At 41.7% G+C, this 27,414-nt stretch overlaps 1 protein-coding gene across 1 annotated transcript in view; it reads left to right on the top strand.

Moving 5' to 3' along the window:
* Nucleotides 1-21,528, top strand: part of LOC118845634 (T-lymphocyte surface antigen Ly-9-like) — a 39,806-nt gene extending 18,278 nt beyond the window's left edge. Inside the window, exons 5-10 of the mRNA XM_036753625.1 lie at nucleotides 95-370; nucleotides 2,197-2,289; nucleotides 2,749-2,808; nucleotides 18,011-18,237; nucleotides 18,828-18,899; nucleotides 20,920-21,528. Coding sequence (XP_036609520.1) covers nucleotides 95-370; nucleotides 2,197-2,289; nucleotides 2,749-2,808; nucleotides 18,011-18,237; nucleotides 18,828-18,899; nucleotides 20,920-20,982 — 791 coding nt within the window. The 3' untranslated portion in view covers nucleotides 20,983-21,528. The remainder of the gene's footprint in view (nucleotides 1-94; nucleotides 371-2,196; nucleotides 2,290-2,748; nucleotides 2,809-18,010; nucleotides 18,238-18,827; nucleotides 18,900-20,919) is intronic.
* The last annotated feature ends 5,886 nt before the right edge of the window (nucleotides 21,529-27,414 follow it).

The raw sequence follows: 27,414 nt of genomic DNA, 5'->3' as shown, positions 1-27,414 counted from the left end.
GAGTTTCTAAGATACCGATATTGATAAGAAAGGAATAGAACAGGGAATTTGGCCCAGCCCTCCTCACGAGACTATGTCTTTTCCCCTCACACAGAGCAGCTAAAGAAAATTAAAGGTACCGTGAGCTCGAGGACCAATGAGAACCAAACTTGTACCATCACAATGACCTGTCAGGTGCAGGACAACAGTTATGGAGACAATGTGACGTACAGTTGGACACCCCTTAGGGAAAGAGTCTTTGGGTTGCATGAAGGGCCTGTCCTCAGTGTCTCTTTGAGACCTGGGGACAATAAAGTGAACTACACCTGTACAGCCAGGAATCCCGTCAGCAACAGCTCTTACTCCTTCCCAGCTTGGCAGCTCTGTCCAGGTAATTCTGTCTACTATGGTCTCTCCCCTGCCCCCACCCTTAACCATCTTTGCTTCCTTAGATGTTCCTATGGACTAGGGCAGTGAGGCTGACAATTACTTAAGAGTCCAGTGAGCAGCAGGGGGTGGGGAGGGGGGAGAAAGAGTGAATATTATAGGAAATGCGGTATTTTATAGTAGAAAGAATCCTGGGCCAGAGGTCAGAAGACTTGGATTCATTTCCTGACACTATTACTTACTATTTGGATGATCTTGATTAAATCAATCCATTCTGGGTCTGTTTTCTTTTCTTTTTTTTTTTTTTTTTTTTTTTTTTTTTTGCTTTTTGGCAGGGCAATCGGGGTTGAGTGACTACTTGCCCAAGGTCACACAGCTAGTACATGTGTCAAGGGTCTGAGGCCGGATTTGAACTCAGGTCCTCCTGACTCCAGAGCTGGTGCTCTACTCACTGTGCGGCCTAGCTGCCCTGGGTCTGTTTTCTAATATGCAAAGTGAGGCACTTGGACTGAATCAGAGGTTCTTAACCTTTTTTGTGAAGACCCCTTTGGTGAAATCTACAGAACCCCTTTTCAGAATAATATTTTTTAAATGCATAAAGATAGGGAAGATAAAAATACATAAAATAATAAGATACAGACAGAAAATAATTATATTGAAATAAGTAATCCCTACCCCAAAGTTCACTGGTATGGAACACTCTCCTTATTGGTGGAGTTGAAGACCCTGCCTATATAAGAGGTGACTCAGAGTTGGTGAGAAGTAAGAGCTCCAGTCTTTTGCAGTCTCATTCAAATTCCCTTTGGGGAATCATTAAGTGGGATTTTTTTTCCTGAGTGAGTCAGCTTCAATTTGGAGAGAAAAGATGGAAGAGGCCAACCCCAATTCAGGTTGCTGAACTGGGAAGACATGAGAGGAGCAGGCAGTCTCCATCATGTCTTATTTCTAGCTTGTTACTTAGAGACTTTCCTTGGGTGAAATGAAGGACATTTTTGGTTGAGCTGAATTACCTCATTCTCAGTGGGAGAACTTCTTCATTCTGTTTTATCTGGCACATATCTTCCTATGTTTACCTTCTCTGATGTCTGTTTTGCTATGATTTTGATAAATGGGTTTCTTTGCTGTTTGTGATGTATGTTCAATGTGGAACTAGTATTAGGTGGGAAAGGGGTCAAGAATTACCTATAGAGCTTAAGGTCCCTCTTCCCCTCAAAATGAAAAAAAATGATCAAAAGTTAGACAGAACCAAATCATATCTCCTAGACAATATTTAGGGGAGCACCTAGATGTACTTCTAGTTTGGTACTTCCTCTCTCTGAGGAGAACAGAGTGGTAGCCTCCAGCCCCAAAATCCAGTTTCCCCTCCTGGCCGTAATGAAAGTCTCCCTTAGAAAAGGATGGGGGTAGAGAAGAAGGTAGAGATGTCTATTCTGCCTCCTTTTGAGTCATACAGGGACAACCCTCCTTGCCACATGGGAGCCTATCTATATATGTGGGGTCTACTGCCTTCCTTAAAAATATTATCAAAATATTTTAAGGTAAGTTCACGGATCTTAAATCAAGAACACTTGGACTAGACAATTGCCAAGGTATAATCCATCTCATGAGAACAGGACCTATAGTAGGAGCTGTGGGGATGAGAAGGACAGATTATAAATTGAAGAGGAGAGAGGGTTCTATGGATATTGTCAGAAAGAGGTCCTGATAGAGCCCTACCCTAAAAAGCCTGAATTTGGCAGAGGGGGCCAGAGCCCAGGAAACTGAAATATTCTGACTCTGTGACCAACCTTGAGCATCCCCAAAGGCACTTATTTCACTTTCTTTTTCAAGAGTCTAAGAAAAACAGAAAGGCCTGGTTGGCACTCCTTGGGCTTCTTGGACTGCCAGTCCCCTGCTGGTATGTTTGGAAAAAGAAGAGACGAGGTAGGTATAAAGGCTAACAAAATGTACATTTCTTTCTTTGCCCACCTTTGCCTATTTGTCTTGGAATATCTTTACCTCTATGAAGTAACTTAAGACTTCAGAATTATTCTCCCTTCCCACATTCTTTACTTTCTCCTTGTCCTGAGATTGGGCAGGTGGGGGGGGGGGAAGGAATAGAGGAAAGAGTTGTGATTCTCTGTGCTTTACTCAGGACAGTACCAAATTCTGATCTATCCTCCACTTTTGTGTTCTTATCACTACTCTATCTGGAAATACCAGGTCTTCTACTTCTTCCTGAGTTCTATATCCCTCCCTATGTCCCCATCTCCTTTTTATACTCCCTTGCTCATCTATTTCACTACTAGACTCTATTAGACTCCAGAAAAATCTGGAGAGTGAAGAGGAAACCCCTCTCTCTTTATGATTCTTTTGGTTAAATATAATTTTTATTTTTCCCAGGTCACTGTTTTGATTGCTGCCGTACCCAAACCCAGAGTGGGACCCCTGAAGAATTACCAGGTAATGACACTAACTTGAAGGGTAGTGTGCTTGCTATGCTAGGGAGAGGTTTACAGGAGGTAGAAGAGGAGGAACAAGCATTTGTTAAGTACCTACTGTGTGATAGGCACAAATAATATCTCCTTTAATCCTCACAACAACCCTAGAGGTAGGTGCTATTATTATCGTCCCCATTTTACAGAATAGAAAACTAAGACAAACAGAGGTTAACTAACTTGCCTAGGATCACAAAGATAGCAAGTGTCTGAGTCTAGATTTGAACTCAGATCTTCCTGCCTTCAGACTCAGGGCCCCATCCAATGTCCCACCTAGCTGCTAGAGGGAATGGACCTTCTGGGGAAAGGTTATTTGGAATCTTAGGACTTTGATATGGCTGGGCAACATAAGATGTGAATGGTGACATGGGAGAGAATTGTGACTTGAGCATATCTGTTCACTGAAGGCACTATAGTGCCCCTTCACAGGAATACCTACTGGCCCCTCACAATTTCCTTTGTTGGAAAACTCAACAAATATTCACCAAGTTTTTATTATGTACAATTCACTGTGCTGAGTGTTAGGGACTTAAAAGCAGAAATCAAACAGTTTCTTACCTCAAGATACTTATATTCCATTGGGGAGCTACAACATGTAAGCAAATGTGAAATCATTTGAAGAGGGAGGAAAAAAATAATTGGAAGGATCAAATCCATAGATAGAATTGAGTGGGTCCATGAACTTGGATGGGAAAACAATGGCATTTTTATTTCAATATAATTGCTCTCTTTTGTAATCCTATAGGTTTTATTTTATGCATTTAAAAACATAGGTTCATAGGCTTCACTAGATTTTCAAAAGGGGTCCGTGACACACACAAAGTATTTAATAAACCCCTGTGCTAAATAAAGCAGGTTCCTTGGGTATGAGACTTGGAAACTGCTGGACAGGTCCCTGGAGCTAAGGCTTAAAGGAAGATGTAGAGACAGGCTGGCCTAATGTTTAATAACTGCTGGGGGTGGGAGGAACATCCTTCACAACACACTTTTAAGCTTAATCTGAATTATTAATGTTTTCTATTTTATTAAGTCAAGACAACTAAAAAATAATCCAAGCCCTTGATTTATAGCATTTGCAAATTTCCAAGGTATGATTGTTCGCACTGAAAATTTAACAATTGGCTTCTCTTGGGCCAATCTGAGTTGGCTGTGGTATACCACAGGAGATAGTGAGTGATCCTAAGATGGGGAAATGCGAATAATGGGGCACAACTTGAGGGAATGAATGGAGATCAGAGGGGGAATGTTAATTTTAGCAAAACAGAAGATAATACAGTTTGGCTGAAATGGAGGCTGCATGAAGCATGGTAATGTGATGAATGAAAAACCTGAGAGACAGAATTTCTGGGTAATTAATAATCAATTTATTAATTAGGCTAGCTGGCAATCAATAAATTAATGGTCAGTGGTTTTTCTTGGCAACCAAAGACAAATCCATAGAGACACTGAGTGCCTTAAATGCCTTTGTAAAAGAGAATGCCCCTGACAAGTGAAAATCAACCCTGACCAGTGGACATTTAATGAAGAGGTGGGCTAGGAGTCTTCAGGTCTTCCTGCTGAGAATGTGATTTGGTCATGAGACTCAGCTGCCTCCAGCCATCTGGACAGGAGAATCCATCTCCATCCAGATCAAGTGATTGGATATGGAGGGAGGGGTGAGCAAGTGGGAAGAGTCAAGGTTAACTAGAAGATTAATAATCTGAGTAACTGAGAAGATGATGGTATTCAAGAGAGACAGAAAAGTTTGGAGTGGGGATAGGTGTAGGGTGGGGGAATAATGAATTCTGTTCTGGGCATGTTGAATTTGAATGCTAATGCAACTTTCAGGTGGAGATGTCCAGCAGTCATTTGGCAGCCTGAAGTTTAGGAAAGAAGTTAGGACTGGAAATGTAAATGTGGGGGTCATGTGCACAGAGATGATCATTGAACTGGTATGAACAGATAAGATCACCTAGAAAGAATAAAAAGGGAAGAGGACCCAGGACAGAACCATATGGAGATCTGTCACTTAAGGAGTAGAAGATGTACCAAAAAAGTGGACTGCAAAAGGGTCAGACAGGTAGAAAAAGAATTAGGAAAGGGCAGCATCAAAGAAGCCAGTGGAGGAAATAATTGAAGAGGAAGAAGTGGTCGATAGTATCCAGCGCTGGATAGGTGTGAAGAAAGATGAGGACTGATAAAAGGCCACCTGATTTATAAATCAGGAGACCATTGGAAATCTTAGAGAGCATAGTTTCATTATAGTATTGGGATTAGAAGCCAAATTACAAAGAAATAAAAAAGCAAGTGGTTTATGAAGAAATAGAGGCAGAAAGTGCAGACAGTTTTTTTCTGGGAATTTAACAGAAAAAGGTAGGAAGATATTGAGCAATAATTAGAAGAAATATCAGGTTCAAATGAGGGGTTCTTGGTTTTTTTTAAAGGAAAAATGAGGCAAATTATATTTTTGTTGTTTTCTGTATGTCAAGAGGAAACTCTCAATAGCTAAGAATCGACTGCAGATAGGAGACTGGATTCATTGGACAAACTCCTGGTGAGGATGGGAAGGGACCAGCTAACAGACATAAGCTCTTTCGAATCTAGCTCAAAATTCCACTATATGTAGTACCACTGGGCAAACTGGTATCCCAGGAATCTTCAAGTTTTTCCAACTCAGACCAAATTTTGTCCCCAAATGTTCACCTCTTCAAAAAGGAAACCAACAGGGGAATAGAGGAAGAATGGGATGGAGTGCTATTCCCTTGGCTCTATAAAGTAGGGGTTCTTAACCTAGACTCCATGGATTCTCAAGAGGTCCATGGATAGGTTTCAGTGGGTCCATGTATATTAGGAAGGCAGAATTTATGATTTCAAAGAGAATCTCATATGTGCCTAAAAGGTCCGGAACCGCAGGATATAAGGAATTCTCTAGGCAGAAGGCAGGAGAACTAAAGCATGTATTTACACTCCACAGTAACAATCCCACAAACCAGCGTACCTATTTTGATATTTTCATCAAAAGCTTCCAGGCCCAATAAGTCCGCCTCACAAGAGTAACTAGGAGGCCACAGAGAAGCGAGATGGTATAAGGCAAAATCGTATACATGCTTCCCCTCTACGGTAAGAAGATTACCCACTAGCCTCTAGTCAGCTCTGCTACCGGCAGCTCAGCTTCGGCTGTAGGCGTCTCTGGCTCCAACCGGAAAAGGAAAGGAGGATCTTCAAGCTGTCCTCTCCCCTCTTATAGAGTTTTCGACATCATCAAGCGCCGCCTGAACGGCCAGGGCCGATTGGTTCTTGACTTGGCCCCTCCCCCAGCGTAGACCACGTTAACACACCTCCCCTCAGCCAGCGCCACGACTCATCACACAGGAAGCTCTGGTCCTGCCCCGGAAGAGCAAGCCCCAGCGTCCAGGGAAGCTCAACGAGGCAAGCTGAGTCATTCAAAGAAAACAAAGTCCATTCTGGCTACACTCCACCCCTCACAATGTTCTAGGATGCACAATCCAATCATAATTCAAATTAAATTATATATCCTAGAACATTGTGATCCAATTATGCAGGAAACTAAAACATATCATTCACAATAAAGCAAAACATATCACTCAGTGACATTCCCAAATATTGGTTTACGATTCAAATGTGATCCACCCCTAGATCCCAGCCAGATAATCTCTTCAATCAATCATCCCAAAATAATTATTAATCATTTAAATGTCCACCCCTAGATCTTTGTATCCATTACATAGGATCAATAATATCATAACAATAAAACAATATAGCAAGGATAACACAAAATAAGTACACAGAACACTATCATCATTCCCCCCCTCAAACAATTGGGGCTCAAAATCTTGGGGTAATGGGTGAAGGTCTCATTTTCCATAGCTTCTTCTTGCTGAAATTGGATGTAGAGGTGTCCCTGCCCCAAAGAGTCCCATTCCAGAGTTCAGTTCTTTAGGAGCTGGCAGGAATTCCAAGAATGCTATGTACTTAGGCAGTCACCGGAAACTGCAGGGTGCTTAAACCTGCAGGAGACAGAACTAGCGACAAGGTTAACTAAAACAGAAAACAAAAAGAGTAGGCAAGTATGGGCTATTATCCTTTAAATAAAATCATCTCCAGTTTAGTTGAAATTTCAGTTATGCAGAGATCCAATATCAGAGCCAAACTCAGATGGGAAATGTTTCTTTTTAAACGGAACACAATGAGGAAACTAAGCCAAGAAGATCCCACCCTAGATGGAGACCAGGATTGTCCTCCCAGCCTTTCCCCAGATGTACAAGGGAAACCAGGAGGATCCCATCCTAGATAGACTAGGATTGTCCTCCCAGCCTTTCCCCAGATGTACAAGGGAAACCAGGAGGATCCCATCCTAGATAGACTAGGATTGTCCTCCCAGACTTTCCCCAGATGTACAAGCTTTTATCCGTTAATCACACAAAGTCACCTTCCCTCTGAGTGGCTTGTGTCAATTACCAGCATCAGCCATACCTGTGGGGTCCGTGAATCTAATATTATAGCCCTATTCACGGTAAAATATATGGTTCAGGGGTACAATTTGGTAATTATCTTCCCCTGAATAGACAACTGTTACAGTGTTGTTCTTCCCATGGGCTATGACTTCTGCAGCCTTTGGAATATCATCTGGCTTCCGTTTTACCCATACCTTAGCTCCCAACTTTATTCTATCAATGGAGCAAGCCCCTTTTGCCCCTCTAGTAGTTATTCTGGGAGGAGGGTCAGTTTTCACAAAGGGTATTTTTTCACAGGGGATAATAATCACTTGAACTATCCTATCATTCCTACCAAATTGTACAGGTTTTTCACCCAAATTCTGGAGTGTCACAACAATTTCTTTTTGATAATTCGAATCTATCACTCCAGCCAATACATGTACTCCTTGAGCTGCTAATCCTGGTTTAGGTAATATCCGTCCAAAATGATTCTTGGGGATTCTCATACATACTCCAGTAGGGGTTTTTCTTATCTCTTTCCTATTCAACCTAAAATTCTCTATACAATGTAAATCATATCCTGCTGAACCAGGTGTTCCTGGACATGGTAGGGGAACATCTTCCCTCACAGTCCAAAATTCAATATTTTGGATCTCACGTGTTTGCTGTTCTCTAATCTGCAAATTTGGGGTCATCATTCTGGCTAGAGGTGTACTCCCCCCTAAGGGCCTATTATTCAAATTACGTAAGGCAATAGACAAATTATCCTTCCAATGTAGATATGAATTATTAGAGCTTAATTTTCTCAGCTGTTCTTTCAACAATCCATTCATTCTTTCAATCAGCCCAGATGCTTGTGGGTAATATGGAATATGATATATCCATTCTATATTATTCAACACACAATATCTTTTCACTTCTTTGCCCTTGAAATGTGACCCATTGTCACTTTGAATCTGCATTGGGGTTCCATAGTATAAACTTACAATATCTAGGGTTTTACAGGTGTTTTTCTGAGTTGCATCCTTATAAGGACAAGCCACTAGGACACCTGAATAGGTGTCAACACACGTACATACATATTTACATCCTTTATCCTGGGGTAGTGGGCCAATATAATCTATCTGCCAAATTTGGGCTGGAACTTTTCCCCTTGCTATTTCTCCAGTTACTATCCTAGGAAGAGTTCGTTCTTTTTCTAATTGGCATATACAACACCCCTCTGTTATTTGTTTTAACAACGCATGAGAGATACTGATACCTCGATCCTGTGCCCATCGGTGGGTGGCCTGGACCCCTAAATGGCCGGAGGTCTGGTGGACCCATCTCGCTAAGGCTAAGTCATCAGTTGGAGTTGGAGTAGGGACAATACATTCAGTGGCAATCTTTGCTAGTCGATCCGCGTGTGCATTGTACTCACGCTCTGGTGTGGTCAGGGTCGCGTGAGCATCAACATGAAAAACTGACAAATCCGTAACCAAAGACATGTCCCATATACTTTCCCATAACTCTTTACCCCAAACTTGTTTGCCATGAATCTCCCAATTCTGATTCCTCCATATAGGCATCCAAGTAGCTAATCCATTAGCTACCGCCCATGAATCAGTAAATATATGACACTGTCCTCCCTTCTCCATTCTGATGGCCTGATGTACTGCCATCAGTTCAGCATATTGGCTACTTCCCCCTATCCCAGAACTTTCCAGAGTTCGCCTAGTACAGGGGTTATAGGCTACTGCTTTCCAATGTCTCTTCTGTCCTAAATATTTTGCTGTCCCGTCAGTAAACCAAGCGTGTTTCTTCTGTTCTACACTTAGTCCATCATACCCATTATTCCATTTCACTAAGGATGGCACAATCTGTTGCTTAGATTCAATGGGTTTTTCATTTCTCTCAGTGCCAATGTTCGCCACCGATTCATGTAAAGCAGAAACTCCACTTTTGCCTGCTCTGGACCTATTCTGAATATACCACTTCCATTTGATTATGCTCGCCTCTTGTGCATGTCCAATTCTGTGAGAAGCTGGGGTACTCATTACCCAAGTCATAATTGGAATTCCAGGCCTTAATATCACTTCATGGCCCAGGGTTAGTTGCTCAGTTTCTACTAAAGCCCAATATGCAGCTAACAGCTGCTTCTCAAAAGGTGTATACTGCACTCCAGATGAGGGCAGTTTCCTTGACCAAAAGCCTAAAGGTACACTTCGGCTCTGTTGTTTTTGCCACAGACTCCAATTGGCATAGTCATCTTGTACAGTCACTTGTAACTCCACTGGCCCATTTTGCATAGGCCATAAGTCCAGAGCTAATTGTATAGCAGCCTTTGCTTCCTCAAAAGCTCTCCTTTGTTCAAGGCCCCAGTCGAATTCATATTTCTTTCTGGTGACTTTATACAAGGGTTTTAAAATCTGTCCCAAATGTGGGATGTGGTGTCTCCAATAACCAAATAGCCCTATGAACTTTTGGGCCTCTTTCTTATTAGTAGGGGTGGGAAAATCCTGAATTTTTTGTCGAGCTTGTGGGAGAATTTCTCGCAGTCCTCTATTCCACTGTATCCCCAAGAATTTTACAGTTTGAGCTGGCCCCTGAACCTTTGCGGGGTTGATTTCCCATCCTTTGCTTTTCATATGGTCAGTTAATAATGCTAAACTCTCCTCCACTTCTTTTATATTCTTTCCCTGTATCATGATATCATCTATGTAATGTGTAAGCTGTACACCAGGTAGCTTTAATTCATCCAAATGCTCAGCTACAATCCTGTGGCAAATAGTTGGGCTATGAATATATCCTTGTGGCAGGCGTGTAAATGTATACTGTCGGCCTTGCCAAGTAAAAGCAAACTGGTTCCATTGCTTGGGGTCTATTGGGATCGTAAAGAAGGCATTGGCCAAATCAATAACTGCATACCAAGTCCCTTCATGTTTTTGTATTCTCTCTATTAAAGTAACTGTGTCTGGAACAGCAGCATACAAGGGAGGAGTCACTTTGTTCAGCTGTCTATAATCTACTGTCATCCTCCATGTCCCATCTGACTTTCGGACTGGCCAGACAGGGTTGTTCCATTGAGTAGTTGTAGGAACTAACACTCCTGCCTCAACACATTCTCTTATAGTGTTGGCAATTTCATCTTGCCCACCTGGCACACGATATTGCCTCAAAGTAATTACTTCAGAAGGTTCGGGCAAAGTGATTGGATCCATCTTGATTTTCCCCACTAAGACTGCATTAATGCCTATTTTCCTCACAGCAAATTGGTATTTCCCTTCAGGTAAATTTAAGGTCATACCCTTCAAAATGTCTATTCCAATGATGTATTCAGGAATAGGCACAATAACCACACTATATTCTTTCTTGGGCAACTGTCCAATTTTCATCATCAATTTAACTTGTCTGGCTGATATTTCAGTCCCTCCTAGTCCTGTGATGGTAATAGGAGTTCCATGGCTGAATTTGTCTGGATTCCCATAGATAAGGGTGGCCTCGGCCCCAGTATCTATTAATGCCCTAGTTACTGTACTTGACCCATTTTTCCAATATATGGTCAAGTTAATGTGAGGTCTGCAATCCAGCTTACGTATTTCCTTAATTTGGGCTGGGGCCTGGCCTGTTTCCTAGTATTCCCTAGCATGTGATTCACTTGGGTATGAAGGTTCAACATCTGTAGCATTTGCAGGAGCAGTTCTGATTTCCCTATCTCTCCTGTTATCGAGTCCTTTATCTCGGTACATCCTGTACAATTCATTGGTTGGAATGCCATCTATCATTTCAAAACCCACCCCTGATCTCAATAGAGCAGTGAACATTTCTTTTCTTGTCACTCCATTTTGGCGCCAAGTTTGCTGGCTGTTCACCCTTCTCTCTCGAGGAGATCTGTCCCTTCCCCAGTCTCCTAAGTCATGTAACTGTAAAATCTTATTTATCACCTCTGTAAGATGGCTCCCTACTTCCCCAAGTAACAGATTCAAAATTAGTTGTTTATAAGCAGGGGGAGCTGTCCTAATTATTAAATTCCTATGAGGGATTCCTATGGGATCATTGTAATATTTGTCTGCAGTTCCTGTCATAATAGCAGTCTTCATTACCTCCTCCTTTAGTCTCATGATACAATCTTTAAGTGAATACCAGGGTCTGTGCTCAGTGGGCCACATAGAATCATTAGTATATCTCTTATTGCATCCCGCAGCAGCTAATGCCAACAGAGTAGTCCTGCTAGCATCATCTCCTCGCTGATGATGTTCCCTAAAAGCTTGCTGAACTAGAGGATCATGGCTGATACCTATGAATCTCATACAGTCCCTCTTATCTACTAATATTCCACCGGCCCCTTGATCACTGAGTCTTACCATCCAAGATATTAATGGCTCTCCTACTCTTTGGCTGAATCTACTCAAAATATCTGTGACCTCTTGTGGTGAGAAATCTTCCTGAAATTCCCTCGTAACTAAATTGCCACCTCTGGTTTCTGTCCTCCTCCTCTCTACGGGACGAACGCTTGTCTGAGTATTTAACCATCTCCCATTTTCTGTGCGAGGGATGTCCTGAACCCTAGTAGCGTTTTCTGTCTCAGCCCCTAACACTGTCTCATTTTCCCCCCACTCACTTCCCCTGCCACCATGGCAAGGACAAAGCAGGCAGTCAGGCTTGGTCTGGGCTGAGTTGGGATGTACTCTTGGCTTATTTGGCCTCCTGTTGCTCCTAGCCACATTAATAGAAAAGTTCTCATCTGAGTCAGTGGGTTCTTGAGCAGCAATTTGTTCTCCTGCTATCTGAGATTCCCGTTCTTGCTGTGGGGTAGGAGTGCCCCCATCTCTTTCACTTAATCTCAATCTTTCATATACTAGCCGGTAGGCTGATAACACTATCCAGCTTTGCCTAGATAGCGATGCCCCTGACTGAATCCCAACCTCTTGTAAACACCTTTCCAAATCCTTAGGATCTCCTCTCTGTAGCCTTGGTTCCCAGTTTTCACAGGGTCCGGCTTTTTTAGCCAATTCCTTTGCTAAGGAGGAATAAAAAGGATCCTCCCACCCTGGGATATTCATCTCTTCCTCTGAAGTTCTTCTGCTTCTGAACAGAGATCTTATATCTAGCAATCCCATCCACTTCGTCGCCAAATATATTAGGAAGGCAGAATTTATGATTTCAAAGAGAATCTCATATGTGCCTAAAAGGTCCGGAACCGCAGGATATAAGGAATTCTCTAGGCAGAAGGCAGGAGAACTAAAGCATGTATTTACACTCCACAGTAACAATCCCACAAACCAGCGTCCCCATTTTGATATTTTCATCAAAAGCTTCCAGGCCCAATAAGTCCGCCTCACAAGAGTAACTAGGAGGCCACAGAGAAGCGAGATGGTATAAGGCAAAATCGTATACATGCTTCCCCTCTACGGTAAGAAGATTACCCACTAGCCTCTAGTCAGCTCTGCTACCGGCAGCTCAGCTTCGGCTGTAGGCGTCTCTGGCTCCAACCGGAAAAGGAAAGGAGGATCTTCAAGCTGTCCTCTCCCCTCTTATAGAGTTTTCGACATCATCAAGTGCCGCCTGAACGGCCAGGGCCGATTGGTTCTTGACTTGGCCCCTCCCCCAGCGTAGACCACGTTAACACACCTCCCCTCAGCCAGCGCCACGACTCATCACACAGGAAGCTCTGGTCCTGCCCCGGAAGAGCAAGCCCCAGCGTCCAGGGAAGCTCAACGAGGCAAGCTGAGTCATTCAAAGAAAACAAAGTCCATTCTGGCTACACCATGAACTAAAAACATTACACTTTTATTTCAATGTAATTGGTTTCTCTTGTAACCCTATGTGTTTTTTTATACATTTAAAAACATCAGTCTAAGGAGGAATCAATAAGTTTCACCACACTTCAAAGGAGGTCCATGACACACACCAAAAAGTTAAGAACCCCAGGACAAAAGCAAGCTCTTCTGGTGTAAAACTCAGAAATTGCTGAAAAGCTTCAAAGCAACAGAGATCAATGAGATCTGCTCCAAGACAAGGAGTCCTATATCCTGGTGTTACTCAGGGAGAGCAGGAACAAAGTGGAAAGAACAAGGCTGTCCCCACTCGCCTCTCAGCACTCTGGTTTAGACTGAGATCCTCATGAGAAGACCTTAAGCTTAACAGGATGTCAGCGATGCCCATAATACTCTAAATAGAAGAGAGATAGTCACAGGAGGAGATGGTACTCTAGAAGTCTGAATATCCAAATCAAGGGCAGGGGTGGGGGGGAGAATGATATCCTCAAAACCAAAGTCATTTTCCTTTCCCCAAAACCAGCTGTTCCTTCTCACTTCCCTGATTGTGCTAACAGCACCACCATCCTTCCAGGCTTAAAACCTAAGGGTCATCTTGGACACTCCCTCTCCTTTGTACTCCACATCCAATATGTTGCAAGTCCTGTTGATTCTACTTCCTCCATATCTCTTTTATTCATTGCTTCCTTTCAATTCTTACAGACATCTCACTACCTCCTTTGGACTATTGCAATTCTCTCCTAATCAGCTTCCCCACTTCCAGTCTTGTTCTGCTCACAGTGATCTTCCTAAAGCAAAAATTAGCTCAATTTAGTCCTCCATTTAAACACCTTCCATGGACACTTTGTAAATCACAAAGATTCTTTGAATGAGAACGTTATTGTTGCTGCTGTTAACAGACAGCTTTTTAAGATAGAGAGCTGGCCTCAAAGCCAAGAAGATTTGGATTCAAGTCCCATCTCTGATATATAATTGACCGTATAACTCTGGGAAAGTCACTTAATCTCTCAATACTCTAGTTAACTCTCTAAGGCTTTTTATATGTCACAGAAAAGGTGCCCATCTGCATTGGCAGAGAGCGTTTTCTCACCTGAGAATTCCCCGTACAAATGTAATTACAAGTCCAATTCCAATTCTTATTATTGTTAATTATGAACTTTCTGCCTACCAAATAAAGTCCAAATTCCTTAGTTTGGCATTCAAGGTCCTTTCCCATATATCTCCTACTTACCTTTCTAATTAACTGTTCTCCTATTCCCACCTTTGCTCTAAATAAAACAACTGCCTCATGGTTTCCTAAACATATCCCATACATTTCAGCTTATGCTCGTATACTTAACAATACCCAGAATGTTCTTCCCACCTTTTTCTACCTTTGGAGTCCTCCTTATCCTGTAGCTAACAGCCTGAAAATTACCTCCTCCATGAAACCTTCCCTGAAGCCCTATACTTCCCACTCCCTCCTAGCTACAAGCAACCTCTGCTCTGTGGAACTTTCTTTTTTAAAAAAAAATATTTGTTTTTAACATTCATTGTTTTTAAATTTTGAGTTCCAATTTCTCTCCATTTCTCCAACCCCTTCTCCATCCATTGAGAAGGCAAGCAATGTGATATCAATTGTACAAGTGAAGTCATGTAAAACATTTCTGTATTAGTCATGTTGCAAAAAAAGCAAGAAACATAAAGAAAATGAAACAAGTATGCTTCAATATATACTTAGAATTAATCAGTTCTCTCTCTCTTTGGAAGAGGACAGCATTTGCCACCATGGGTCCTTTAGAATTATCTTGGCTCATTTTCTTGATGTCTTTCAAAGTTGATCATTATTACAATATTGCTGTGTGTGTACAGTGGTCTCCTGGTTCTGCTCACTTCACTTTCTATCAGTTCATGTAAGTCTTTCTAGGTTTTTTTTTTCTGAAACCATCCCCCTCATCATATCTTAAGGCACAATAGTATTCCATCACAATCATGTACCACAATTTGTTTAACCATTCCCCAATTGATAGGCACACTCTCAATTTCCATTTCTTTGCCACCATGAAAAAACCGCTATAAGTACATTTGTACATATAAGTCCTTTTCCCTTTTCTTTGATTTCTATAGACCTAATAGTGGTATTGTGGGGTCAGAGGATACGTAAAGTTGGTAGCCCTTTGGTTATATCTCCTGAAGGGTTGGGCCAGTTCACAACTACACCAATAGTGCACTAGTGTACTTATTTTCCCACATCCCCCCAGTATTTATCATTCCCCTTGTCTGTCACATTAGCCAAGCTCATAGGTATAAGGTGGTGCTGAGCCATCTCCAGTCATCTCTATTTATATCTTGCCCCTGGACTCTGATCACTCAGAAGGAGAGATTGAGGCTGATGACTGCACAGCCCTCCCTCACTTAAATCCAATTCACTTGCAAATCATGACATCACCTTCCTGATGTCAAGATCCTCTTCAAGGACAATGGACAAACAAGGATCTGTGAGGAGTAGTAGCTGTCCCACTGGGGACCAAACCAGCCAATTCCATTTGGGCAATGCAGCTCCTCCCTTTCTTCCTTCTTTTCTTACTTCCCTCCCTCCTCTCCCTCCCTCCTCTACCTTTCTCCACATAGGGCATCATACCCTTACTTGCAGGTGCTGTGCCCAAAGGAATATAAACTTTCATAGCTGAAACCTTGTGAGATATCTTGGGAATTATGGTTAGATTTCATTTTTAAGGACCATGACTTAAACCCAAATCACTCTGGCTCTCACTGATTGGCCAACAATAGGTCACAGCCCACTTGGATACTGTTGGGGCTGTGATGACTGAGAGTGAGTGTAAACATCAATTATTTCTGTTTTGGCCAGAAGCCCTAAAGGTCTTCCCTTCCCAGATTGATTTTGTTTTTTGACTAGGTAAAATCATTGAATAAGCATTGCCTCATCAAACTGAGACCTGGGAAAGATCTCAGCTTAAAAAAGCCAAGGTCTCCCACTGCATGGGGCCATCTTCAGATATCTTGATCTATGTCTTGCCACTGGACCCAAATCAGTCAGGGGGAGAGAGTGAGGCTGATGACTTTGAACAGTCTTCCCTCACTTAAATCCAATTCACTTGCAAGTCATGACATCACTTTACTGGTGTCATGGTCCTCTCTGGGAACTAGGGACAAACAATGAATGAAGGTGGTACATCAAAGTTGTTTTAATTTTCTTTTCTCTAATGAACAGTGATTTAGAGCATTTTTTCATGTGACTATTAATAGCTCTGATTTCTTCTAAAAACTGGGAAATATCCTTTGACCATTTATCAATTGAGGAATGGCTTTTGCTTTTATAAATTTGACTCAGTTCCCTATATATTTGAGAAATGAGGCCTTTATCTGAAAAACTTAATGTCATTTCCCCCCAAAATTTCCTGCTTTTCTTCTAATTTTTGCTCCATTTGGTTTTGTTTGTGCAAAATCTTTTTAATTTCATGTAATCAAAATTATCCATTTTAATTCTCACAATCCTCTCCATCTCTATCATAAACTCTTTGCTTATCCGAAAATCTGACAGGTACTTTCTTCCTTGGTGCTCTAATTTACTTATGATATCACCCTTTATGTCGAAATCATTTACTCATTTTGATCTTATTTTGGTACGTGGTATGAAATGTTGGTCTATGTCTAGTTTCTGTCAATCTGCTTTCCAGTTTTCCCAGCAATTTTTGTTACATAGTGAGTTCTTGCTCCCAAAGCTTGGATCTTGGGGTTTATCAAAAACCAGAATACCATGGTCATTTACTACTGTGGACTGTGTACCTAATCTCTTCCACTGACCCACCATTCTATTTCTTAGGCAGTAAAAGATTGTTTTGATGATTACCACCTTACAATATAGTTTGACATCTGGTACTGCTAGGTCACCTTCTTTCACATTTCTTTTTCACTGATTCTCTCGATGTTCTTGACCTTTTGTTCTTCTAGATGTCTGTGAAACTTCAGTATCACTTTATACCTCCTCTATGGCATTTCTTACATCCCACTTTGTATTATAGTTTGTTATATAGCTATGTATGATGAAATTATGGATTTCTGAGTGTCGAAATATGTGCATGTCTTAACCTCTACTACACTTTAAGTTCCCAGAGAGGCCAAATTTTATTGATCTTTGTATTGCCCTCATCAGTTCAACACAGTGCCTTTAACATTATATGTGGCCTGTTGATGTTTGCTAAATGAAAGAAAGCATGTATTGCTGTCTGAATGAAGCACCTAAAAGGAAAGATACTGGTCCCAGCCTGACCAAGGCCAAACCTTGCCTCCAGCTCCCCAGGCTTCGGCTAAGGAAAGAGGTAGCCTGGGCATTTACAGCAGAGAGGGAAAGAAGAGATAAAATAACTACTTTTCTGAGCTCAGGCAGTTTGTCACAGAAGCTGCTGAAGGACAGGTGTTCACAATGGGGATGCCAGGCAGCGCTAATAGACAGAGCAGAGGGCCTGGAGTCAGGAAGATCTAAGTTCAAATCTGGCCTCAGGCACTTATTAGATATGTGATCCGGCCACTTATTAGATAAGTAATCACAACCTCAGTTCCCTCAACTATAAAACAGGACTAAAAACACCTACCTCCCACAGTTGTGGACCAACTGAGATAGTATTTGTAAAAGCATAATGCCTGGCACATTCTCATTGTTGTTTGATCACTTCAGTCATGTCTGACTCTTTTTGGCGCCATTTGGGGCTTTCTTGCCAAAAATACTGGAGGGGTTTCCTGTGTCCTTCTCCAGCTTGTTTTGTGAGTAAATAACTAAGGCAAATAAGGTTAAGTGACTTGCCTAGAGTCACACAGCTAGCAAGTGTCTGAGGCCAGATTTGAACTTAGGAAGATATCTTCCTGTCTTTGGGCCTGGCACTCTATCCTTTGGGCCACCTAGCAGCCTGACCTGGGATGTAGCAGGTAAGCACTTAATAAACGCTTTTTCCCTTTCTTACTTCCATGGTCCCTAAAGAGTACAAGAAGTTGGAACTTGTCTTTGAAGGGAGTTCCAGGAGAGAAGGCAGCGTGGACAGTGATACAACCTTAGAAGACAACATGGTACACAAGCCTATTTGTGAAAGTACTGTGAAACATGGTCCTATGCCAGATGAAGGTGATGCATATGATGCTGTCTGTGGTGAGGAAGAAATATATGACCCTGTCACTCCAGAGGAAATATCATATGTACAAATCAGCCAGGTGCGTCATTATCATCTTTCTCCTGCTCCCAGGATCTGTCTCTTACCTTGCATCAGTATTCATACGGGCCCACAATAGGGTGGAATGGGCAAAGATCAGAGAGGCTTGGGGTCAATCATCTTTGCCCTCAAGGAGCTTACATTCTTTTAGGGGAAATATTATGTACACATTTAAATAAATATAAAGTATATGCAAGGTAAATACAAGGTAGGGGGAGCTGGCATTGGTTGCCGGGGGGATCAGGACAGGCTTCCCAGAAGAAGTGATAGGTGAGCTGAATTTTAAAGGAGGCTAACTAGTGATTTGATTAGGAGAGAATACATAACATTCATGGGGGACAGCCTGTATAAATGTTTAGAGATGAGATTGGGCATCTGCCCTTCTCTACAAAGTCAGAAGGTCATTTGGAAATCTGTGGACAACCATACCTCTATGGGCATTTATTCACAATTGCGGGAACAGTGAGGAATCTCCCAGGAGCTATCTACAAGCCTAGTGGGAAGATTCCTACCTGGGGCATTGACATAAGGAGACAATGGTAGATCTCTGTTTTAATAGCTGCAACTGAGCTAGATGTTGGTATTTTATAGGAAGAGACCCCAAATCCTCAGAAGTTCCAGAGTTCAGAGACAATTTACTGCGTGGTGAAGAAACCCCAAACGGTGAGAAATTTTGTATCTTCATTCTAATCGATGAATAATCAGTCACTTCACAGGCCTTACTAACTGGAGATTTCAGACTTTTCAAGGCTGTCCTCCAGTGACCAATGTCCCCTAGAAGGACAATCCTGTTGTATATCTGGTATTGCTAAAGGCAGAAATTGACAGCACTATCGGTTATTCTCACAAAAATTTAGAAAAGGAGACCAAGGACCAGAGTATACTGGTAAATGTTTAATAGCAGGGCAGAAAAACATAAGTTCAATCTACATTATTAACACTTTCTTAAGTCTAGACAATCAACAAAACAATAAATCAAGCCTTTATTTGTACTGATTGACGATTTCTGAGATGTGAGTACTCATAATGAAAATTGAACAAGAGGGCTCTCACAAACTCATTAGAGCTGGCTCTAGCACATCCCTGCTAAGGGTTAAACCTCTGTGTACAAAAGATCTGTGCCTAAATCTAATTCTAATTCTAATCCTAACCCACTGGGATGCTGATTTATCAAACAGATACAGCACATTAGCCAAAAATTACTGCTGCTATCCAAATTCATTAACTGACTAATTTGGACATTGACAATAAATCTTAGCTCTTGCACAATGACTGTAATACAGGTTTAAGAGCAACTTCATGAAGGATTACATATAAAAGGGGTTTCATCCTCTATCAAATTTCAATGAACAACACTTTTTTTATACCAGCTTCCCTCCAAAAAAACAATCCAAGTAAATAATCCTAAATAGAGGCATGGGGAATTACCCCTTTAATTCTCTCACTAGCTCATGCCGATCCATTAAAATCTAAGTGTTTAAGTCACTTATGCCAAGAGAACAGCCCAGCCCAAAGATCATTTGCAGTGGGGAGTAATCATGTATCACTCAATATCAAAGTTATAAAAGTAGAGAAGAATCAATTTCTTCATGGCAGATGATTATCTCCACACCAGCTCTTATAGAAATAGAATACCTACCCAGCCAACAAACAAAACTTGGAATCTGATGATCAGGAGAGGTGATCTTCCTAGTGCCTTTAAAAACCAACCCAGGTTCTACCTCATCTCTTTTAATCTAGAGAGCAAAAATTGAAGATTATCACAACTTACTTGGTTTGTGCTCCCATTTCCAGATTCTAATCTCTTTATTAGAATGATAATATCTTTATTAGATCTAATATCCACTTTGCAGGACTTAATAAGATTCATCCATTCATATTATAGATTAGAGCACTTTTATTGAATGAAATTAAAAATAAATGGTACAATATTAAAATTTCCAAGTGACTGAGCCCAGCCACTACAGGAAAATTCTGAAATCTCTATCCACAATCAATTGCACCCACTCATATTAAATCTAGGTACTCAATTCATTTATGGCAAGAGACAGCCCAGCCCAAAGGCCATTTGTAGTAAGGAGTTATCAAGCATCCCTATAATATTAAAGTTATAAAGCTAGAAAAAGGAACAATTTCTTCATCAATGATCCCCACACCAACTTACAGAAATAAAATTTACTTCCTGGCCAGCAACCAAACAAAACCTAGAATCCAATGGTCATGAGAGGTTCTCTCATATCTCTCTGACTTCACTCTGTGCTGTCCCTGGGTCTAGGAAACCACAAAGTCATGCTACGAGCTCATTTCATATGCCATTTCTCTCGTGTAGTCTTGTATGCCTCTATGTATCCACTTCTGGGCTTCCCTCTTCTCGTGTGCTTCCAATAAATCAAGTGACTATCTTTGTTTTTAAAGTCCCACTATAGCATGATGCATTACTTTTTGAAACTCCCTTTGGGTTAAAAGTCTTTGTGTAATGTATAATCTGTATCAGATGGTTTGCCATCTTGGAGAGAGGTGATGGGAGGGAGAGAAGGAGGGAGAAAAACTCGGAACTTAAAATCTTGTAAAAAAAAAAAACCAAGAATGTTGAAAACTATCTTTACATGTAATTGGAAAAAATAAAATACTATTAAAAAATAAAAATAAAACATAAAGTCTTTGTATATACCCTTCCTAATAGGTGGGATCACTGAAAAGTGACACTGAGTCTCCAGAGGCCTCTCTCTATGAAAATCTCACCTGAACAGTGGAGTCACTGCCTATGTCTGTCTTCTGACTGTGGATAACAAAGAGAAAGCAGGACCTTATTAGCACATGGATGATCTGAGGGTGAATATCCCTACATATGGGAAGATCCTGGGATTTCCTTGCATTGCTCTACACATATTCTGAGTTCCCTTAGTTTGGTTCCCAGAGCAGAGTGGATTTGGGCTAAGATACTGGTCTGAAGGGTAGACAGAAGGACTCAGGTTCTTTTTTAATTGAGCTCTTAGAATTCTCTCTAATGACAACTGGAGTTGGGGATTTTATCTCCACAGTAGGATGCTCCCTATGCCTGGAACCTCTTCTTACTTCTGCCTTCTAGTTTTCTGTCTTCCTTAAGGTGTCTCTGATTCTACTTTCTGCAGGAGGTCTTTCCCATCACTCCATATCCCTTTCCTCTGAAATTAACTATCTCTCTCTCTCTCTCTCTTTCTCTCTCTCTCTCCCTTCTCCCTTCTCCTTTTTCTCTCCCTTTCTCTCTCCTCTCTCTCTCTCACACACACACACTTCTCTCTCTCAATCTCTCTTTATATCTATATCTATATATTATATGTATGTATACACATAGATCAATAGATATAGATTTATATGTATATCTATATATAGAAATATCTTGTTTGTAAGTTATTTGCATGTTGTCTCCACCGTTAGCATGTGAGCCCTTATTTTTGTTTTCCTTTGTATCCCTAAACTAGCATAATGCCTGGCACATAGTAGCCCTTAATAAAGTTTTTCTTGTTAACTGACTGACTGGTATCTATGTTTTCTTTTGTCCCAGGCAGAGCTGTCCATTGCACACTCATGCCATGAACCATTGGATGCCAGGAAATACACATCTAGATCTATCATAGATGTTTATGAGAAGTAAAACTGGTTCGGTAAAACATAATTTATAGCAAAATAAAGGAATGTTCCATTCCTTTTAGTAGGAGGGGAATAAGAATAATTCAATTTTGATCTGCTGCCATCAATCAAGGCAGTCTGTTCATCTATTACTATGTCCTTTTCCCTTGCCTTCGTTTTCCCATGGCCTGGGGAGAGAAACTCCCTTGCAGAAACTGCTGATGATAATTGCTATTAATCTGCCATGCTATGGTTTCCCAGGTCTACTCTTGTGTTGGCAACCAAAAATGGGCTCCTTAGCACTTAGTCAACAAGTGGCCTTGACTAGTTTGGCTTTTTCCCCTGAACTGAATGCTGTTTGTATGTTGGACTGGAGTAAGCTTGTCGGCCCCTTCACCTTGCTTCCCTTGCTTAAGCTGATGGAAAGAACCTGTGCTTTCCCGGTCAACCCCTTCACCTTGCTTAAGCTGATGGAAAGAACCTGTGCTTTCCTGGTCAACCCCTTCACCTTGCTTAAGCAGATTGAAAGAACCTGTGCTTTCCCCGGCGTACCTTACACCCCCGCAGAAGCTGGATGGTTAAAAGCAGCTCCCGTTGGAGCCAGAGGCTGCTACAGCTACAGCCGCAGCCGCAGCCGCAGCCTCAGCCTCAGCCGCCGCCGCCGCCGCCAGTAGCAGAGCTGACCTATGGGAGGAAGCTGAACAAAGACTTCAGGCCAGTGGGTAATCTTTTTACCATAGAGGGGGAAGCATGATTTTGCTTTATGCAATCATGCTTCTCTGTAGTCTCCTGGTTACTCTTTCAAGGCGTACTTATTGGGCCTGGAAGCTTTTGATCAATATATCAAAATGGGGTTGCTGGTTCATGGGTTGGTTACTGTGGAGCCTAAATATATGTTTTGATTCTTCTGCCTTCTACTTTGAGAGTTTCTTATATCCGGCGGTTCCGAACCTTTCAGACATGTTTATGATCCTCTTTGAGATTATAAACTCTGCCCTCCTAATACATTTGGCGACGAGGATGGGATCGCTAGGTATAAGATCTCTATTTAGAAGCAGAACAATTTCAGAGGAAGAGATGAATATCCCAGGATGGGAGGATCCATTTTATTCCTCCCTAGCAAAAGAATTGGCTAAAAAAGCTGGACCCTGTGAAAACTGGGAACCAAGGCTACGGAGAGGAGATCCTAGGGATTTGGAAAAGTGTTTACAAGAAGTTGGGATTCAGTCAGGGGCATCACTATCTAGGCAAAGCTGGATAGTGTTATCAGCCTACCGGCTAGTATACGAAAGATTGAGATTAAGTGAAAGACATGGGGGCACTCCTACCCCACAGCAAGAAGGGGAATCTCAGATAGCAGGAGACCAAACTGACTCAAATGAGAACTTTTCTATTAATGTGGCTAAGAGCAACAGGAGACCAAAAAAGCCCAGAGTGCATTTCAACCCAGCCCAGAAAGAGCCTGACTGCCTGCTTCGTCCTAGCCATGGTGGCAGAGGAAGTGAGTGGGGGGAAAATGAGACAACGTTAGGGGCTGAGGCACAAAACACTACTGGGGTTCAGGATGTCCCTCACACAGAGAATAGGAGATGGTTAAATGATCAGACAAGGGCTCGACCCATACAAAGGAGGAAGACAGAAACCCGAGGTGAAGATTCAGTTACAAGGGAAATTCAGGAAGATTTCTCACCGCAAGAGGTCACAGATATTTTGAGTAGATTCAGCCAAAGAATAGGAGAACCATTGATATCTTGGATGGTAAGACTCAGTGATCAAGGGGCCAGTGGAATATCAGTAGATAGGACAGACTGCATGAGATTCATAGGTATCAGCCATGATCCTCTAGTTCAACAAGCTTTTAGGGAACATCATCAGCAAGGAGATGGTGATAGCAGGACTACTCTGTTGGCATTAGCCGCTGTGGGATGCAATAAGAGATATGCTACTGATTCTATGTGGCCCACTGAGCACAGACCCTGGTATTCACTTAGAGATTGTATCATGAGACTAAAGGAGGAGGTGATGAAGACTGCCATTATGCTAGGAACCGCAGACAAATATTACAATGATCCAATGGGACTGCCTCATAGGAATTTAATAATTAGGACAGCTCCCCCTGCTTATAAACAACTAATTTTGAATTTATTACTTGGAGAAGTAGGGAGCCGTCTTACAACAGTGATAAATAAGATTTTACAGTTACATGACTTAGGTGACTGGGGAAGGGATAGATCTCCTCGAGAGAGAAGGGTAAATAACCAGCAAACTTGGCGCCAAAGGAGAGTAACAAGGAAAGAAATGTTTACTGCTCTATTGAGAGCAGGGGTAGGTTTTGAAATGATAGATGGAATTCCAACCAATGAATTATACAGAATGTACAGAGATAAAGGACTTGATAACAGGAGAGATAGGGAAATAAGAACTGCTCCTGCAAGCCCACAAGCCACTCAGAGTGAAGGTGACCTTGTGTGATTAACGGATGAAAACTTGTACATCTGGGGAAAGGCTGAGAGGACAATCTTAGTCTCTATCTAGGGTGGGATCCTCTTGGCTTCCTCATTATGTTCCTTTTGAAAAGAAACATTTCCCACCTGAGTTTGGCTCTGATGTTGGATCTTTGCATAACTGAAATCTCAACCAAACTTGAGATAATTTTATTTGAAGAATAATAGTCCATACTTGTCTACTCTTTTTGTCCTTTGTTTTGGCTAACGTTGTTGCTAGTTTTGTTTCCTTTAGGCTTAAGCACCCTGCACTTTCTGGTGACTGCCTAAGCACATAGCATTCTTGGAATTCCTGCCAGCTCGTTAAAGAACTGACCTCTGGAATGGGACTTTTTGGGGCAGGGCCATCTCTACATCCAATTTCAGCATGAAGAAGCTATGGAAAATGAGATCTTCACCCCTTGCCCCAAGATTTTGAGCCCCAATCGTTCAAGGGGGGTGGGAATGATGAGAGTGTTCTGTTTACTTATTTTGTGTTATCCTTGCTGTGTTGTTTTATTGTTATGATATTATGGGACCTAGGGGTGGATCACATTTGAATCATAAACCAATATTTAGGAATGTCACCAAATGATATGTTTTGCTTTATTATGAATGATATGTTTTAGTTTCCTTTGTAATTGGATCACAATGTATGTTCTAGGATACATGGCTGATTAGATTATGTATCCTATAACAAGGGGTGGAGAAGTGTGTTGGCAACCAAAAATGGGCTCCTTAGCACTTAGTCAACAAGTGGCCTTGACTAGTTTGGCTTTTTCCCCTGAACTGAATGCTGTTTGTATGTTGGACTGGAGTAAGCTTGTCGGCCCCTTCACCTTGCTTCCCTTGCTTAAGCTGATGGAAAGAACCTGTGCTTTCCCGGTCAACCCCTTCACCTTGCTTAAGCTGATGGAAAGAACCTGTGCTTTCCTGGTCAACCCCTTCACCTTGCTTAAGCAGATTGAAAGAACCTGTGCTTTCCCCGGCGTACCTTACACCCCCGCAGAAGCTGGATGGTTAAAAGCAGCTCCCGTTGGAGCCAGAGGCTGCTACAGCTACAGCCGCAGCCGCAGCCGCAGCCTCAGCCTCAGCCGCCGCCGCCGCCGCCAGTAGCAGAGCTGACCTATGGGAGGAAGCTGAACAAAGACTTCAGGCCAGTGGGTAATCTTTTTACCATAGAGGGGGAAGCATGATTTTGCTTTATGCAATCATGCTTCTCTGTAGCCTCCTGGTTACTCTTTCAAGGCGTACTTATTGGGCCTGGAAGCTTTTGATCAATATATCAAAATGGGGTTGCTGGTTCATGGGTTGGTTACTGTGGAGCCTAAATATATGTTTTGATTCTTCTGCCTTCTACTTTGAGAGTTTCTTATATCCGGCGGTTCCGAACCTTTCAGACATGTTTATGATCCTCTTTGAGATTATAAACTCTGCCCTCCTAATACAACTCTGCACAACCACCTCAGTCCCAGGCCAGAGTCTCTCTCCTCATTTGCTTCACAGGAGATCTCTTGGCTAGTAAGATGAAGCAAAATTGTAAAGAGGTACTCAGCACAGACTATTTTCTTGCAGGGATTGTTTCAACAATCCGGCTAGCAGCTGTTGTGGGGGGTGAAAGACCAATACAAGCCCGACAACAAGAACACTACCAGCATGCTGCAAAAGCACAGGTTCTTTTGATCTGCTTTTCTAAGGAAAGCAATGTTAAGGGGTTGACAAGTTTACTTTAATCCAGCATACAAATATCACTCACTTAGTTCAGGGGGAAAAGCCAGCACCCTGAACTTCAGAACAAAATACAAAGTACAAACATCGACAGACAGACCTTGTCTGATTCAAATCCCAACAAGTCCCAACATCCGGGTTTATGAGCTGGAGGACTCTTAGCTACAGCTGCCTTGAGTCTTTGCATCAGCGCACCAGCACAAGTGACAGTCCTGTGCAAATGGCTCTGTCTTCTCTTCTTATACCATTTCAGACATCATCAAACATCATCTGAATGACCAGAACTTAGGCTGCTATGATTGGCTCTGGAGTTAGCACCTCCCCCTAGGACCCTGGGAGTTTCACACCCACATAGGTTTAGCACCTAATAGGGGTTAGGGCCTGGGGCTTAGCAAACTAGTAAGACTCAATGAAATACACTGAATTAACAAAAGCCAAACTCTTCAAGGGCACTTGGTTGAACCGAGTGCTAAGAGCCCATTTTGCTAACCAACACAGGGATCCACTAAACAGTCATTACATTTAACTCTCCTGGGCTTTTGTTCACTCATTTGTAAAATGTGGAGTTTGGATTAAATAATCTCTAATCTGAGGGGAGGGGGGTGATAGAGGGGAGGGCTGACTGGGGAACAGGGCAACCAGAATATATGCCGTCTTGGAGTAGGGGGGAGGGTAGAAATGGGGAGAAAATTTGTAATTCAAACTCTTGTGAAAATCAATGCTGAAAACTAAATGTGTTAAATAAATAAATTTAAATTAAAAAATAAAATAAAATAAAATAAAAATTCACCAGCAAAAAAAAAAATAATAATCTCTAATCTTCATTTGAGCTCTAAATCCCATTAACCTATCATGAAAAGTCTAAGTAAACTGAAACAAGAAAATCGAAAACAGATTCTAGGTTGATATGTTAATAAAAAAGATACTATTGACCCAGCAACACTATGCCATATGTTTTTGTTTTCCCAGGAGTATTGATGACTTTGCATTGAGCCATCTAAACTCCCTCTTGCCTGGTTCCCCTAGTAGATTTTCATCTATGTATAAACAAATGCAAGACCTTGAGTGCATTAGAAAAATGCTTCAGCAAACCTGGAAAGACTTACATGAACTGACACAAAGTGAAGGGAGCAGAACCAGGAGAACATCATATACAGTAACAGCAATATTGTATGAAGATTAACTGTCAATGACTTAGCTATTCTCAGCAATACAATGATCTAAGACAATTCCAAAGGACTCATGATGAAAAGTGTTATCCATCTCCAGAGGGGGAAAAAAACTGATGGAGTGTGAATGCAGATCAAAACATACCTGTTTTATAACTTTCTTTTTCTTATTTTTTTGTTTGGGTTTTT

The sequence above is a fragment of the Trichosurus vulpecula genome, chromosome 4 (genome assembly GCF_011100635.1).
Source record: "Trichosurus vulpecula isolate mTriVul1 chromosome 4, mTriVul1.pri, whole genome shotgun sequence".
In the NCBI taxonomy this organism is placed as follows: domain Eukaryota; kingdom Metazoa; phylum Chordata; class Mammalia; order Diprotodontia; family Phalangeridae; genus Trichosurus; species Trichosurus vulpecula.
Note: the sequence above shows the minus strand (reverse complement) of the source record. Positions and strands in the feature narration are given on the sequence as shown.